Source organism: Numida meleagris, chromosome 1 (genome assembly GCF_002078875.1).
Source record: "Numida meleagris isolate 19003 breed g44 Domestic line chromosome 1, NumMel1.0, whole genome shotgun sequence".
Taxonomy (NCBI): Eukaryota; Metazoa; Chordata; class Aves; order Galliformes; family Numididae; genus Numida; species Numida meleagris.
Window position 1 is genome coordinate 173129227 of NC_034409.1, and position 16015 is coordinate 173145241.

The following is a 16015-nucleotide window of genomic DNA, read 5'->3' on the forward strand; positions in this document are numbered from 1 at the left end:
TTTCTTTCTGTCTTTCTTTCTGTCTTTCTGTCTTTCTTTCTTTCTGTCTTTCTTTCTTTCTGTCTTTCTTTCTTTCTGTCTTTCTTTCTTTCTGTCTTTCTTTCTTTCTGTCTGTCTTTCTGTCTTTCTGTCTTTCTGTCTTTCTGTCTTTCTGTCTTTCTGTCTTTCTGTCTTTCTTTCTTTCTGTCTTTCTTTCTTTCTGTCTTTCTTTCTTTCTGTCTTTCTGTCTTTCTGTCTTTCTGTCTTTCTGTCTTTCTAACTGACATTTCTTTTCTCTTTATCCCCAGAGAGCTTGGTGTTTCTCTGACTTTGCACCCGGCATAGCTGCATTGCGCCTGTGTTAGGTCCATATATAATGCCCCCAGTATCCTGTGCTACGTAGTGATCACTGCCATAGTTTCATAGTTACACAGAAGGTTCAAAGCGATAGGCTTTTGAGTTTAGCAGTGAGCAGGATGTGTGGTTGAAGCTGGAATTTGACTTTCCAGAATAATGGAAGACCAAAGTGACATCCTTAAAACTGACATTAGCTCCTTGTATCACCAGCTCCTACAGTAAATACGGTTTGTCAAGAACAAGGGCTGAGTGTGATTTGAAATAGGTGATGCTTCTTTTAAAATATAAAATAAGCACATTTGAAGCTCAGAGAGAACAGTAAGTTATCTCTGCCCTAGCTATCACAGGCCAAGTAATTTTCACCCAGTCACTCTAGGCTCGTGCTCACATTATTATAATACTATTGGTATGACTGTGCAGCAACTCAAATCATAGTATATGTCTGAGTGTTCATGGGGAGAAAAAAAGAGTCAATTTGCTTTTCATGCATTCTGCCCTGGAGTTTAGGAAACCTTGAGCAGCCTGAAGAGTGACATTGGACCGTTAGCTGTATGGAGGAAGTATGAACATTTCTAACTTAATTTACCAATGAATGTATGTTGAGCTTGCATTAGCTAAGTGTTAAATGGCAATAAAGGTATTAAGAGTTAATGGAAAATGGAGTACAGAGAGGCTATTGCTTCTGAATAGTACATTTTTGAATAATTGCATTCCCGGTTGATTTGTTTTTATAGATCTCTTCCATGTCATTCTGTGTGCTTTTTGAAGTAAATTTTTGCGAGGAACAGATGAAATCTAATTTGCTATGTGGCTTGCATTTAACAGATATTTTATTGCTATGGTATTTTATGTAAGATATTAATTGCAAAGCACATTATGATATGCAATTCTAATTCTAGCTAATTTGATTACCCTTGCAACCCAGTACAACTTAATTTTAGGAAACTCTTGCTAGCATATGGCAAGATTTTGTAGTTGGGGAAAAGCGTCTTGAACACCACATTTTTCAGAGTGCCATGCTCAAAATCATAGTGCTCCTTTCTAGTGCTGAGGGGGTGGTACAGTGTGCTGCTGAAATGGTCAGAGAGACTATTCATAAACATAAGTATTTAAAAATATGATTGTGAATTAGCCCTCCTTGGAGTCAGCAGTAACCTCATGATGGAAGGAATCACTTATTTTTGGAAACCTGTGTTGTTTCTGTTGTGTCTCGCTTAAAAATACTATCTTTGCTTCAAGTCATGGTGATTAACCAGTCTTGGTGCTTCAGACTTAATGGTCTTAATGTGGGTCCCGAGTGCAGTGTGTATGAAGCTAAAAACCTGCTTGCACAGTGATGCGTAAGTAAATTGTGGTATCACAGAATGGTTTGACTTGGAAGGGACCTTAAAGCTCATCCAGTTTCAACCCACTGCTGTGGGCAGAGACACCTCCCAATAGATCAAGTTGCCCAAAGCCCATCCAACCTGGCATTGACCACCTCCAGGGATGGGGCATTCACTGCTTCTATGAGCAGTCTGTTCCAGTGCCTCACCACCCTTTGAGTAAAGAATTTCCTCCCGATACTTAGTCTAAATCTCCCCTCTTTCAGTATAAAACCATTATCCCTTGTCCTATCACTGTGCTCCCTGATAAAGACTCCCTCCCCAGTTTTCTGTAGGCCCCCATCAGGTACTGGAAGGCCACTTTATAGTCTTCTTGGAGCCTTCTCTTCTCTAGGCTGAACAAGCCCAGTTCTTTTAGCCTTTCTGTGTAGGAGAGGTGCTCCAGCTCTCTGATCATCTTCGTGGTCGCCTCTCGACTTGCTGCAACAAGTCCGTGTCCTTCTTGTGCTGGGGACTTGAGAGCTGAACGCAGTATTGCAGGTGGGGCCTTACAAGGGTGGAATAGAGGGGGACAATCATCTCCCTCAACTTGCTGGCCACCCCTCTTTTAATGCAGCTCAGGATGAAGTTAGCTTTCTGGGCTGCAGGCAAGCATTCCGTTTTTTTGTCCACCAGGACTCCCAAGTCCTTCTCCTCAGGTCTGTTGCTGATCTGCTCCTCGCCTAGTCTTACATGCACACCTGGGATTGCACTGAACCAGGTGCAGCACCTTCACTTGACCTTGCTGAACTGCATGAGGTTCACATGGGGCCACTTCTCAAGTGTGTCCAGGTCCTTTGAATGACACCCCCTCCTTCAGTTGTATCAAATGCTCCACTCAATGTGCTGAGCTGGAGAAGTGTGTGCTCCTTATTCTCTTTCAGACAGAGCGCTGATAAAAGGGCAGTCTAATGATGTGTTAGCCAAGCTGGGACTTGATCGTAGCCCAGTTGTCCAGGTGACATTTTTTTAATAATAATCATTGAGGTTCATATTAAATGGAGTTGAGTAGCAGTCCACATAAGCCAAAAACAGATAGAGCAGTGCTGTTCTGCTCTCCAGCAGTGTGGTGAGAGTGGCTTTTCATCCCGGAGATGGTAAGAAGCAGTACTTTGGCCACAGAAGTACTAAGATGGAGAGATTAAACAGTAAGACAAACCCTTGTGTCCAGTGAATGCTCTCATTCAAACTGAATTGTGAAAATCAGGCAGATTTATATGCGTGCATAGTTAGGATTTTTGACAAAATGTTTTTCTGTAGAAAAGTGCTCTACTGATGGACACAACTTTCTGTAAAAGTATTTTGGTTTCTGTCAAGCTTTCTTCATGGAGGAGTCTTCTGAAAAGATGAATTCACTCTTCATCCACCTGTACAGCCACTCGTAAGTTGGGAAAGACCCAAGTTCAAGTCCAGGCCCTGCCTGATTCAGAGCAAGTCTGCAAATGTATCACCTGCTTCCCAGGTGATAGCTGCAGTAGCTGCTACTGCCTTTTGTCCTTTTGTGATTCTGACTTCAGTGGGGCAGTAAGGAGAATCTCACAGAATGCTTCCATGCTGTTCTTGTGATGCAGGATTCTTTTGTTTTCCACCAACGCCAATTATGATATTAAGCAATCAAAATACTGATTTTGGTTAATTTTGAGATGTAGTATAGTGGACTATTGTGCAAAGTTTACTTGTTGTTCATCACCTTTGTTTTCACCTTTCAGGGTGTGCTGATGGTCGGTCCTCCTGGTACTGGCAAAACAATGCTAGCGAAAGCTGTTGCTACAGAATGTGGAACAACGTTCTTCAATGTGTTTTCCTCTACGCTGACATCTAAATACAGAGGCGAATCTGAAAAGCTTGTCCGCCTCTTGTTTGAAATGGTATGTCCTCAATGATGTGATCTGGGGATCAGTGAGGTGTGAAGGGGCCTCCCTCTTGGTTCCCTGCTCCTCCAGTAGCACGCTGAAAGTATTGGGTTCACTGCACTAAGACTCTCTCAACCAGATAGAGAAAAGACAGCGTGTGTATCCATCCTTTTCTGAAATGTCACTGAGGATTAGGAGGGAAATGGCTCATCACTCATGTTGAGGATAGTGCTTTCCTGGCTAAAGGCAGAGTGGTGATCTTGACAGAAATTATAGGAAATTATTTGAAGTTGGAAAGAACTGAGAACCGTTATTGTAGAAGCAATACATATTCTAGTTCTGTTTCTGTTCTGAGTGATGGACAAGCTTCTCAGTGAATTTTTGAGTGCAGTCCATCATGTGGGCTGTGTGAAGGACATGCCCGTTAAGGACCTATACTGAAAGGGTCATTCCTGTCTTCAGGATCCACTTCTGGCACACTCTCAGTTGAAACCTCTGTCTCTTGAGCTAGACAGTTCCATTCTGTCCCCTCTGCCTTGCCCTCACCAGCACAAAACCTGGATATTAAAAACTGCCTGCATGGTGATTGTGTTCCTTTTCCTCTTTGCAAGACCTCTGACTTGAGGAGTACAATTTAAAATGTATGAGCTTAAGCATGTGCCAAACAGATTGTGAATCAAGATCTTGAATCACTTTCTTGTGACAAGCAGGGAAGATAATATATGTAGTAGCTGAACTGGGTCATGGTCTGGTGAGAGCTTGTGCTTGCTGCTACAGTCTTAATAGTGATGTTTTCATTTGAATAAAGGCGAGGTTTTACGCTCCAACAACAATCTTCATTGATGAAATTGATTCAATCTGCAGCCGCAGAGGCACATCCGATGAGCACGAGGCGAGTCGCAGAGTCAAGTCAGAGCTGCTTGTGCAAATGGACGGTAAAGATTACAGATTTAGAACCATGCTTGGGGCTGGGATGCTGTTTTGTTAGAGATGGGAATGTAAAAAACTTGAACAATCTGGAAAACCTGGCTTTATGGACGGGAGAAAAGTAAGGCAAAATTTAAGAAGAATGCATTCTCTGAGAATTTGAAGGCAGATAGCTGGAAAAGGTGCTGCTTTATTTTTTCTAAAATGACCATTTTGGAAAATTGAGAGCTCGTTTTTAAGAGACGCTTTACTGCAGGAGAAGCAGAGAATGGAGATTTGTGAAGTTTAGTACAGGGCTTTTATTTTTTGATGCAATTTAAACAAATTTCTCTTCTTTCATGGAGCCTCCTGCTCAGGGACCCCATCGTCAGATCTGATTTTGCTGTATGCTATGGTGACAGCTGGTATTACCCTTTTAGGCATATTTTGTACCTGTTCTGTGCAGGTGCATGCACTGAGGACCAGCACCCAAGGAACGTTCCGTGATGTAGTGCTTTGATAACCACCTCTGTATCGCCACTGTTGTTGAACCACTCTTTGTTTATAATGTCCTCAAATGTTCATCGTGGTAAACCCTATGTAGGTACCTTATTTCCTCCAAGTGAACATTTCTTTACAGTCCTTGTTTGGGAGATTAGGGAGTGATTCTTGCTTCTTCTATGGCCACTGTTGACAGGGATGGTATTTTTGCTGTGGCTAACAGTGCTGCACTCGCATATGACTGTGTTAGTAGCGCTGCCAAAGAAAGCCCTTCCTTGACTCAGCAGAAAGAACTGTCCCTCTTTCTCTGGCAGTGATGGTCCTGCCACATCAGCCATGTGAAGTCTGGAAAGCGGCACTAGGAGTGTATGGAACAGTTGCTGAGCTTTGTCTGAGCTTTTATAACATTTGCACGGTTTCTTAGCAAGCATCTCGATCAATAAGGGCAGCAGAGTGAAATTTCTCTAAACTGTTGTGCTTGCAGGGGTAGGTGGTGCTTTGGAGAATGATGACCCTTCCAAGATGGTTATGGTATTAGCTGCTACAAACTTTCCTTGGGATATTGATGAAGCTCTCCGAAGGAGACTAGAAAAAAGGATTTATATACCTTTGCCCACAGGTACGTTTGGTATAAGCATTTTACTTTAAAATGCCCTGAAGCTACCTTAGGACTACTCCAAGACTGTTGGATTTGGGAGGAATCTTTGTTTTTACGATGAGCGGTGAAAATTCAGGAGTTAATCATTGGGTTGGATTGCTTTATTCTTGAAGAGAGCGAGAGAAAGGAAAAAAAAATAAATACTTGCTTGGGGGCTTAAAAACAAAGAGCTGCTGCATTTCATTGCAAGCCCATTGATGGGTTCTTACATTGAAAGAGAGTTAGTTTTAATGAGCCTGGAATTATTTTAAATGTTTAACAGCCAATCCTTGAGTGATCATCAAAGACAGCCTTTGGACACGTTAAGAAATACTGCAAATGCACTCGTGCCCTTGCGGACGGATGCAAGGAAGTGGATCCGTGAATTTCCACTTACAGGCTTAGTTCATTGTAAATCACTGCTTGCCTGCCGCTATGACTAGGCTGCGAGTCGCTCAGAATGCAGCAGGCTGATTGCTTTCCTGCCCCGAGACGTCTCGGCTTGTATTGTCTTTCCCAGCTGTCATTCACCTGTCCTATTAATTTTGAGATTCCTATCGCTTGAAGTTTGCATAGCTTTGTTTCTTCTTGGTACAGTGGATGCTTCATCTCCCTGCATGAGCACTCAAGATAACAAGATGCGTGTTCGTGCTGACAGCAATTGTGATTGAGTTTAGCAGGTATAAGGACACTTAATAGCTGTACAGCTTGTCTGCGCAGCTCACAGCTCCTAACAGGATGCCTGTCTTTATGACCAATTAGTTTAAAATCCTATCAGCTCTTGCTCTTGTTTCTAATTAAACAAGATTGTTTTTTTGACACAGTAGATTACACCCTGGACAACATGCGAGATGTGCTCCTGTTTTATTTCCAGTCTTATGCTCCCTTGCATTTATTCCATATATAAGAGAAGTTGAGCTGTTCTGTGCAAGTCTAAATGATGTTTATATTAACTGTTCTGTGCTATTTGATGTGGTCAGGCAATTTAATGAGCAAAATGATATGTCATATATACACCTCTGTGTTGGGGCATTTGGTGCACGTATACATTCTACCCTTTTTCTTTTTTGAAATACTGCAAGGGCTAGCTTATCCCAGCAGAAAAATGAGAAGAATATTCTCTGATACAGAAGGCTCTCTGCAGGTATGCTGTGTGTACACTGTGCTCTGTAAATAATATATCCCCACTTTATAGCCGATCCCAGTGGTGCGTGATTGATACCCGTCTATATTCTTGACAGTTCTGCAGAGCACTCCAAACTAGCAGCCTTAGACAAGCTTTCTGTTTTTTTCCCCCCTCCTTTTTTAAAGTAGGGATGTCAGTGAATAAAACATATGGGATGTTTCCTTCCAACTTTTGGCTTTTCCTAGTGCTGCTCCCTCTGCCAAGGTTGTCCTCTGTTCTGAGTCATAACAATTACTGTCTGTGGAAGTAAGGGGCTGAGCTGGTTGGTGATTCTGTACAGCAAAAGCCAGGAAAGCATTTATGCATTTATCCTCTGCTTTGCCACCATTATGCAGAGTTACACTGAGACCTAAGCTGTCAAGCCCAGAGTGTTTAGCATACGGACTGAAATGCACGTAGGAATGTGCTCTCCACGAGAAAAAATGGTTAATTGGCTGCATCAGTACTCATTTACACAGCTGGTTATCACTGTATGTACACTACACTTAGGTCTGAAAGTGGAATGCCAGGACATTGGTATTATACATATATTAATACATTTACTGTATCAATGTATCTGTTTTCTATCAGGCTTCGGCAGCTTTCTTGGGTCCCAACTGGGTAAAACGCTTAAACACATACTTAAAGTTCAGCCTATTGTTAGGGGCTTTGTGTTCTCTAAAGCTCTCTTAATAGAATCCTCATTGTGTTTCTAATTAAACTGTGTGAATAATACGCAATCAAACACTTGAGCAGAGAGTGAATCCAAAGGGATATGAGAAGAAGCAGACATTTGTAGGATTGTGCTTTAGTGCCTTTGGGTAGCGTGTCACCAAATGCTTTGTCACCTGAGACATTACAGGCATTTCTAATGATATACTACTTTGGAAAATGTCTTTAGAATGCACTACTTCAATATACAGATTGAAACCTTATCCTTTACCGGATTCCACACTTTACTATGATTTGTTATCTCATTCTTTTTCTTGTATCAAACCTTTTCCTTTGTATTCTTCACTGAAAAATCTGAGTGGTTCATGTTTTGTTTATAATGTTTGCGAGATTTCAAACAAATGTTTTTATATTATAGCAAAAGGCAGAGCAGAACTACTTAAGATTAATCTCCGGGAAGTAGAACTGGATCCTGACATCAGCCTTGAAGAAATTGCTGAGAAGATTGAAGGCTATTCTGGTGCTGACATCACTAACGTTTGCAGGTATCTCATTCCCCTTAATTTGCAAATGAGACCGTGTGGCAAGTTGTCATTTGCATTATGTGACGAAAAAAAAAGCAATACCCACAGCAGCTGAAGCAAGCTAACTGTGAATATTTTGGGGGCCTATATCTATTTACTGGAACCGTGCGTTACTGTCATGTGGAACAGTCTAAACACCACAGTCTTTTGCATGAGATGTCATCAAGTTTGCTTAGATCATAAGTAAAAATTATCTGCATTAACAAAATGTTTATTAGTGTAGTGCAAAGCAGGTATGGATTCTTTTTTCTAAATCCCATGAGTTTAAGAGCTAGAATTTTGTAACTCTGTGATAGAAAAGAACTTCTCTTGGGCTGCTTCTTCAGGGCTTCGACACGTTTTATGTTTGGACAACCACCAATGCAGCACTGTCTTACATTCCCCCTGAAAGTTATACATGTGAGGATGTTACAGCTAATATATAGCATTAGTATTGAATTCATTTCCATTACATTCCCCCAACTTGTTTCAATTTTGGAAAGTTGAGGCTTTTCTGGAGGAGGATGGATCTTTGAAAAAACTTATCAGTAGGAACTCTGCATCCCTTATAGAGATAGGATCCCTGCCAAGTGGAACTGATCCTTTAAGAACGTGGCTTGGAAATATTTTTTCTTGCTGCTTTGCTGAAACTGTGAATCAACACTACTGTTCTGAAAACTTTGGTATGTATCACACAGTGCACTAGTTAAACTACCTGCTCTCCCTGAGGCCTGTGATATCCCCCGCTGGGAAAAAGCCTGAGGAGGGAGAAAATGTAATTTCAAACTGCGTGTGGGCTGTGGTGTGAGAAATGAGCAGCGCTCTCTGTGGCAGTGGGGCCACGCTGACAGCTCCAGAGCTGGGGAGGAGTGGCAGAACAGGTAGAGCATGGGGAGCCACGGGCACCGATGGCCTCAGCCCCCGGGCCACGTGGTGTCAGTGTCTGACTGCTGCATGTGGGGAGAGTGTTGAAATCGTAATGGCATGGGGAGAGATCTGCAATATCCAGAGCACTTTTGGAAGAGAAAAAGAAAAAACCTTCAGTGCAGTTCCTCTCCCACCCTGCCCTTTCCTGTGCTGAAGATGTAAAATTTCATCTCTATGAATCATTATAAAAGGCTCTCAGTTTTATAGTTTTAATTATCTCTGCACATTTGCCATATGCTTAAATGAGTTTTGGTGCCAGTGCATTCTTTATATTGAATTAATGTTGGGATCTGGGAATGTGAACGCTAACAAAGATGTGAACCGCATCTTCTCTGGTAAATAAATGCTCTCTGAAGTGTTCCTGCCAGTGGTTTCTAGCAAGAGAATACAATCAAAATTCATAGGCTTACGGCACATGCTGCTAGCAATTAGCTCCCATGCATTGTCCTGTATTTCCAGGGATGCCTCTTTAATGGCAATGAGACGGCGTATTAACGGCTTAACTCCAGAAGAGATTCGCGCACTTTCTAAAGAGGAACTTCAGATGCCAGTTACCAAGGGGGACTTTGAGTTGGCTCTGAAGAAAATCTCCAAATCTGTTTCTGCTGCAGACCTGGAGAAGTACGAGAAATGGATGGCGGAGTTTGGATCTGCTTAATTTCACCGACAGCTTTCCGTTGCTAGAGTTCTATGGCTTTTGTTGTTTTCACTTGCAATGTGAGTTGGAAATCTTTCTGAAGGTTTAATAAAAGGTCTGCCATTCTCCCTGTCCCACCCTCACCCCTTCCTGGTAACAAGGTCTTTTAAACTCTATTTGCTTTTAAAGGGAGTGAACGTAATAACAAGCTGATATGGTAAAAAAAAAAAAAAGTCTGAAATAGTAAAAGCAGACAAACAGGAAGGGAATAAATATACTTTGGAGAATAATCACCTTGTTTTCCCAATGAAGAGCAGTGCTATTTACCTCCTCATACTCATCTTTCGTGGCTAGAATCAATAGATCAGCTGGGGGATGTGACTCCAGAGGAGCTAACGAGGGCTCGCTTACCCCCTGCTTAAAGTGTTGTGTTCTGTCGAGCTGCTGACTTTGCCTCCTCCCCAACGTGGCATCGAAGCTGCTGTTCCCTGGTGCTGTTCTCTGCTTGGATTTCTAGAGCAAAGCCTGAGGATTAATTGGCATTTACACAGAGGAAGTGAGGATCAGTTTTCCATCAAGATGCAGGCTCAGCTCTCCTCTCTTGTACACCCATATGGCTTTGATGTCACTTCAGATTGGGGTGATGCTACCTGTGACTTCTAATGGAAATGAGAAGGAGAGAAAAGGACCTTGATTGCTTTCATTCCATGCTGAATATGGTTTGTACCAGTTTGACCAGTAGGCACTTTGACTTTATATTGAGCATTTATGTAGGATCTTAAACTTTGCTTTCTAAATATTATTTAAGTAACAGTAGTAAAGACACAGTATGTCCTTAAAATGCATGGCTGTGGACTTCCAGGTCTTCTCGTTAGGCCTGGACCCTTTCCCAGCTTTACTAAGCAATGGAATTTGCACTTGTTTATGTTGCAGAACTATTTACGTTAAACTTTTTAAATGAAGATTTCTTAAAATGTATAAATGCAATTGATTTAGGGGAAAATAATCTGTACAATCTCATTTATGTTCTGATGTGTTTCTTCCTGTCCCAAGCACAAGTGCAGGGATGAGAAGGGTTAGGTTATAAACTAGCATGATAAATCCCCTCTCTGGAACATAACTGTTGTGCTGACAGTATGGGCTTTTCACAGCCTCAGACTGCGCGTCTGTTGCATGTAGGTTTCCGAAGGTAGGAATGAGAAGGATAGGTAAGATTTACAGAGGAATATGCAAGCTCTGAAATTCTTGGTGATTTTGTGAGCTAGACATGAAGTATCTTGGTAGATCCGAGCTGTCCCGCAGTTGGGTGGGTTCTGCACCCTCTGGCTCTCTGCTGAGACTCCTGGTGGCATAGCCAGGTGTGGTAGGCTGGAGTAAGAGATTGATCTTGCTCAGAAATGAGGCCAGGTATTCAGAATCACCCACCACCTCTTGGATGGGAGTATATCCTTTTTGTTAGTGCTTGGTAGTTCCAGATAATGTTTATAATCCAGCACACTGGTCTTCTGGACCGTGAGGTGTGAGCCACTAACGCAAATGCTTCTTGAGCATGTCTCCTGTTCAGGAGCAAGGACTGTCGGATATGTGCTTGACAACTCTGCAGCATCCTTCTGATTATGTGAGCAGCGTATGTGGTTGTGGTATCCTCTCTGCTTTGTCTGTTAGCAGTCCTTTTTCTTTCTCTGCGAAGACCACAGCTTGGATGGATTGTGCCATTTTAAAGGGCTCCACTAATTTGCGTGGAGAAACACCATGGAGATTCTGTAAATTCTGCATTTGACATAAGTCAGCTGGGGCTCTAGAGGCCTATTTTCATGTGGCACTCCAGAAATACACTTTCTGGTGCCCCCCAGACTGGTTGAAACACAACTGCTGTCCCAGTCTTTCCAAGGACAGAGTGTCTCCACTGGCTTTGTTACGGTCTTAGCCGGGGAGATTAGTGCAGGAAGAACACCAGCTTTTCCCTTTTCACCGACAGAGAGAATAAAAGCTTCAGTTGCTTTTTGCCTGCTCGGTTTGCGCCAATTGCACAGTATAGCCTTTGCACTTCACAATATCTGCAACTGTCAGGCTGAAAGAAGCAGTTCTGCCTGCCCTGGAAGATGAGCAAGTGCAAAGCTGCATTTACTCTATCATTTTTGGGTAAATTACTACCAGGGCCAGTCTGTTCCTCCCAGGGAATAGCTGGACCTTTATAGAAAGAAAGCTTTAAAAGCATCGCCACAGTGTGTCATTTCTTCCTTATGAAAGCTGTAGGCTGCAGCTATTATTCTTTTTTCCTTTTTTTTTCTTTTTTTTTTCTTTTTGTTTTACTGCAGTAGAAATGAGGAAAGCTGTAAGAGTCTTCTGCGGCCAGCACCAGATTAGCACTTCAGGGTTTCTCACTAGTGAGAACAGTACTGCCCAAGGAGCTTACTCTACACAGGCAAGATCTAGAAGGAAATAGACATGAATGCCAGTAACTCACACCATTCATCTGCCCAAGAGCAGTGCTGGATTCAGCAGTTGCTACTTAGGAAGATGTAAGTACCAGTTTTCTCAGTTTCATGTTGCAAGCAGCAGGGTCCTCACTGCTGTTGAAAGCACAATGTTTAGCAGAAATGTCATTCCTTGGCTTTCTGATGAACCTTCTCCCTTAAGGCATTAAACTAACCTCGTGCATGGTAAGCAGAATTCACTACACTGGACATTCCTTCTAGTGGGAATTATTTGGTGCTGCAGTCTTCCTCTAAAGGTCATGATGTGTACCTCAAAAGTGTTTTTTCTGTACAGGTCCATTTATTCTTTACTACTGCAGAACAGCAAAGTGGAAGCTTCCAGGCCATAGATTTTTGTCTATGCAGTGGCTGTGTCCGAGCATTACAGTGGGCCCCTGTAGATCAGGCACCCCACAAGACCAGTGTGGGTATCTGGCCCCAGTGCTGACCCTTGTATTTCCACCCAGTCTCACTGGTGCGCTCACCTAGCTGAGCTTGAAGGTTGGATCGTTGCCTCAAGAAGGGAACCAGCAGTGGGATGTAGCAAGGGAGCAGTTAGAGAAGGAAGGCCAGGCTAACAATGGGAGGAAGGCAAGACCCTAATGATGAGCCTATGGCTCAGAGCAAGTCCAGCTCATGTCCCTTTGGGGGAAAGCCTCGTTTAGGGGTGCTTGATTCATTAGAGAGCAATGTACTAGCTTCTCACAGGCTGCTGCATCAGTTTGTTTGGTCTGTGTATAGAGCTGCATACACACCTGTGTGTGTACATATATACGCACACAAGTTTGTACCTACGTGACAGAAAATGAAGTTCTAAAGCTGTGTTTACACGTCTCTTTCTAAATGTCTGTGAAAGCCCTCTTGGGTGGCTCTGTTAATTTTTGTACGATAAGCAGTTTGATTGTATGAAGTAATAAATGTATATATAGAGTCTGTCTGTCTCTGGGCCTGTGATTGCTTTTCTGTAGCTGCTTCCAAAGGCTGCTGTACAAAGCAAATTTTTTCAGCATGTCACAGTGGTGTTGGATTCACCAAAGTCCTGGGCGGAGAGCAGTTAAAGCAGGGCCTGGCTTTTTTTGGATTACACTGTCAGCAATGCTTTCCCTCTTAAATTGGCCTTTCATTGCCACAGGCTATAAAATGGTGAATGTTCCAATGCCCAGCACTGGGGGAGAGGGGAGTGGAGGCTCCAGCACATGTTCAGTGTTAGCACCTGATTCAGACCTCACAGCGCAGGGCAGGTTTTTTATTGCTTGCCCCTGGGCTGAACGTATAATCAGGCTCTAGAGAAGCTGTATCATCAGCTGCTTGCTCAACAGAAGACTTTCAAAAGCAAAACTTCTGTTAGGAAAGAGCTTTCTGAGTTGGAAAGAGACCCCACATCTCTTGGGGCCGAGTTGATTATTTGAATTTTCTCACTAACTTCCTTCTGGAAGTATGTGTAGTTTCCAGTGTTTCATAATGCCTCTGACATGAAAGAGAGAGCAAGGGAAATTGCTGATCAAGGGATTTCAGGAGAGGTCACATCTTTGCATAGGAAGTTCAGCTCACCCCGGTTTAAAAGAGACCGCACAATAGTAAAGGTGCTCCGACTTGTTCTGATCATGGAAAAGATTAAAAGACTTGTGTGATGTAAAGAAATCCTCCATCGAGCGAGCAAAGACCGAGCTGTACAATCCGGACACAAGGAGGTAAAAGCAGCAGAGGAAACAGAGAAATAACTTTTGTCTGTTTTAGGAACAGGCTCTCCTGGATCAACTCATGGGCTGAGATTTTTTTCTGATTTGCAGTTACAGATAAGAGCATGATGAAAATGCAGGTGGCATGGTGGTGCCAGGGAGGGAGGAGGGAGCCTGGGGAGGCAAAAGCAACTCGCTGGTGTCGCTGGTACCACTGGTGTGTCTGCACAGGCACAGGCAGGAGCAGTCTCGGTAGCCCTCTGATGGAACAAATGGGCTGTGTGAAACCACGCAGGTTGGTGACAGCAAAGGTTGATTGAACAAAGACCTGATGCTCTCCAGGGAACTGTAGCTACCGGCTGGTAGTCAGAAATAAACAGCAGGAGCTTATTTTTCCCATGGCTGGGAGAAAGGATGGTCCCATCTGATCTGCACAGCCCAGGTTGCTCCACCTGGTGGCACGCTGGGGGAAGCTGATGGCACAGGGATGCTTCAGAGAGCAAGGCACGTGGTTTTTTCCCTCTCACATTGTTCCATGAAAGCACAGTGTGAAAGGTTGGCCATGGTGTCAATGGTTTACAGGCATTTGGCCTGGTTCCGTGACAAAGGGGACGGGGGATCCACGGGTCCACACCCCGTGAAAAGGGAAAAGGGAAAAAGGGTAAGGAGATGGCCCTGAGAGCAAAGAACAGCAGCAACAATCTGAGGAGAAACAAACTAATTTACTAAATAAGATATCGGAATGCAGAACAACACACTATAATACAATATAATTACAATTTAAGCTGATAAATCCAATACAGAGAGAAAGAATGTCCCAAAATCAAGGTAGGCCTTACTCTACTACCAACGATAAGACGGCTGGAGAGCGAGGTGCTGCCAAGATGAGAGACGGGCAGAAAAAGGAACGAGGTCTCGTGATCTGCAAGTTTTTATACTGCGAGCTTCTATCTTTTCCCTCCGGCTGGAAATGGTAACAGAGGAGCAAAGTACCATGGGGACTGTAGTAGTCCTTCTCTTCTGAGAACTAGGTACATCCACTACATGATGTTATGATGTGGAATACCAATAACCGAAAATCACAAAACCATGACACATGGCTACAGATGCTGCGATCACCCACATTTCAGAGCCTGACTTCCATGTGAACCTTAGCCAGCAGAGCTGCAGCAGCAAACAGTGTCCTCATCTGCACAGCACAAGTCTGTGTGATGCTGTCCACTTTCCAAGCCTGCCTGGTGACGCACACCAGCAGTGAGCTGCCCATCTGACCCATTTGCTGCATAGGCAGTTGTTTAGAGCTCCCTGAGTGCTATACAGAGCTGACTTCTGGCCATCTGAAGCATCATGCTCCTATATGTGTCTTGGACAGTTCCAGGGAATTTCCTGTTCTTCTTTAAAAGGCCCCTACTAGCATTGAGAGCACATGGGATGAGATGTCTTGGCAAACCCAATTGCCCAGTGCAAGAATGTTTTCCTGAACAGTGAAGAAACTGTCACTAGAAAAGCTTTGGTTCCGTTGTGAAGAGAATAAGTGCTGTGATGTTCCCGTCCCTGCTGCAAGGGCAGGGCTAAGGCTGTGTCATGGTCGAGCTCCGTTTTCTGGCTTTTGTGGTTTTCTGACTTTGTTGTAGTAGGAATTTTTTTCCTCTGAGTTAGGGAGAAGCCATTTTCTCAGACTTAGAGGTTTTTGTTCAGTGTTTGAGTTAGGGCATTGGCACACGAAGGTGTTGAGACCATTCCCAGCATTGCTATTTTTGGAGATTGTTTTCCTCCAAATGCATCCCGCTTGGCTGTCTCCTACAGTGACTAGTGGAGCTTTGTGCAAAGTCTCTTAAAATAGGATATTAGTTTGACAAGGAGATAAATTCTTAGCAGCAGATTACAGCTGTGTTGCTCCCATTTGTGAGCAGCCCCTTGCATAAGTTGTTCAATGGATGTAAAAGAAACTGTCTTGGAAGTACGAGCTTCTTGAACTTGACTTTGGAGAATGAGAAAGGTAGGAACACATTTGCTTACAGGAAGATACACCAGAACGTCTGAGATGTTAGGAGCTGAAATTTCTTCTTGTTGTGGCTTTCCTCTCTGTCTAGCAGTTACACTGCTGCGTCGCGCTTTCTGGTTCCAATTTGCATGGAAATAATTACCATTGTTTATCTGAGAGACGGCATTTTGCAGATGAATTGGTTCCACAGAGCCCTCTTCTGCCCTGGCGGTGGGTGTTCTCACACAGCATGCTGTGTGACATCTAATTGAACGGGCTGATGGCGTGAGATCCTCCTTGTGAAGGAAAGGTCA

The 16015-nt window shown here is 43.3% G+C and overlaps 1 protein-coding gene across 3 annotated transcripts in view; it reads left to right on the forward strand.

Moving 5' to 3' along the window:
• Nucleotides 1–12971, forward strand: part of KATNAL1 (katanin catalytic subunit A1 like 1) — a 44399-nt gene extending 31428 nt beyond the window's left edge. For all 3 annotated transcript variants that reach the window (XM_021378471.1, XM_021378480.1, XM_021378489.1), the window contains 5 exons: nucleotides 3410–3568; nucleotides 4362–4488; nucleotides 5445–5579; nucleotides 7853–7979; nucleotides 9384–12971. In XM_021378471.1, coding sequence (XP_021234146.1) covers nucleotides 3410–3568; nucleotides 4362–4488; nucleotides 5445–5579; nucleotides 7853–7979; nucleotides 9384–9582 — 747 coding nt within the window. In that variant the 3' untranslated portion in view covers nucleotides 9583–12971. The remainder of the gene's footprint in view (nucleotides 1–3409; nucleotides 3569–4361; nucleotides 4489–5444; nucleotides 5580–7852; nucleotides 7980–9383) is intronic.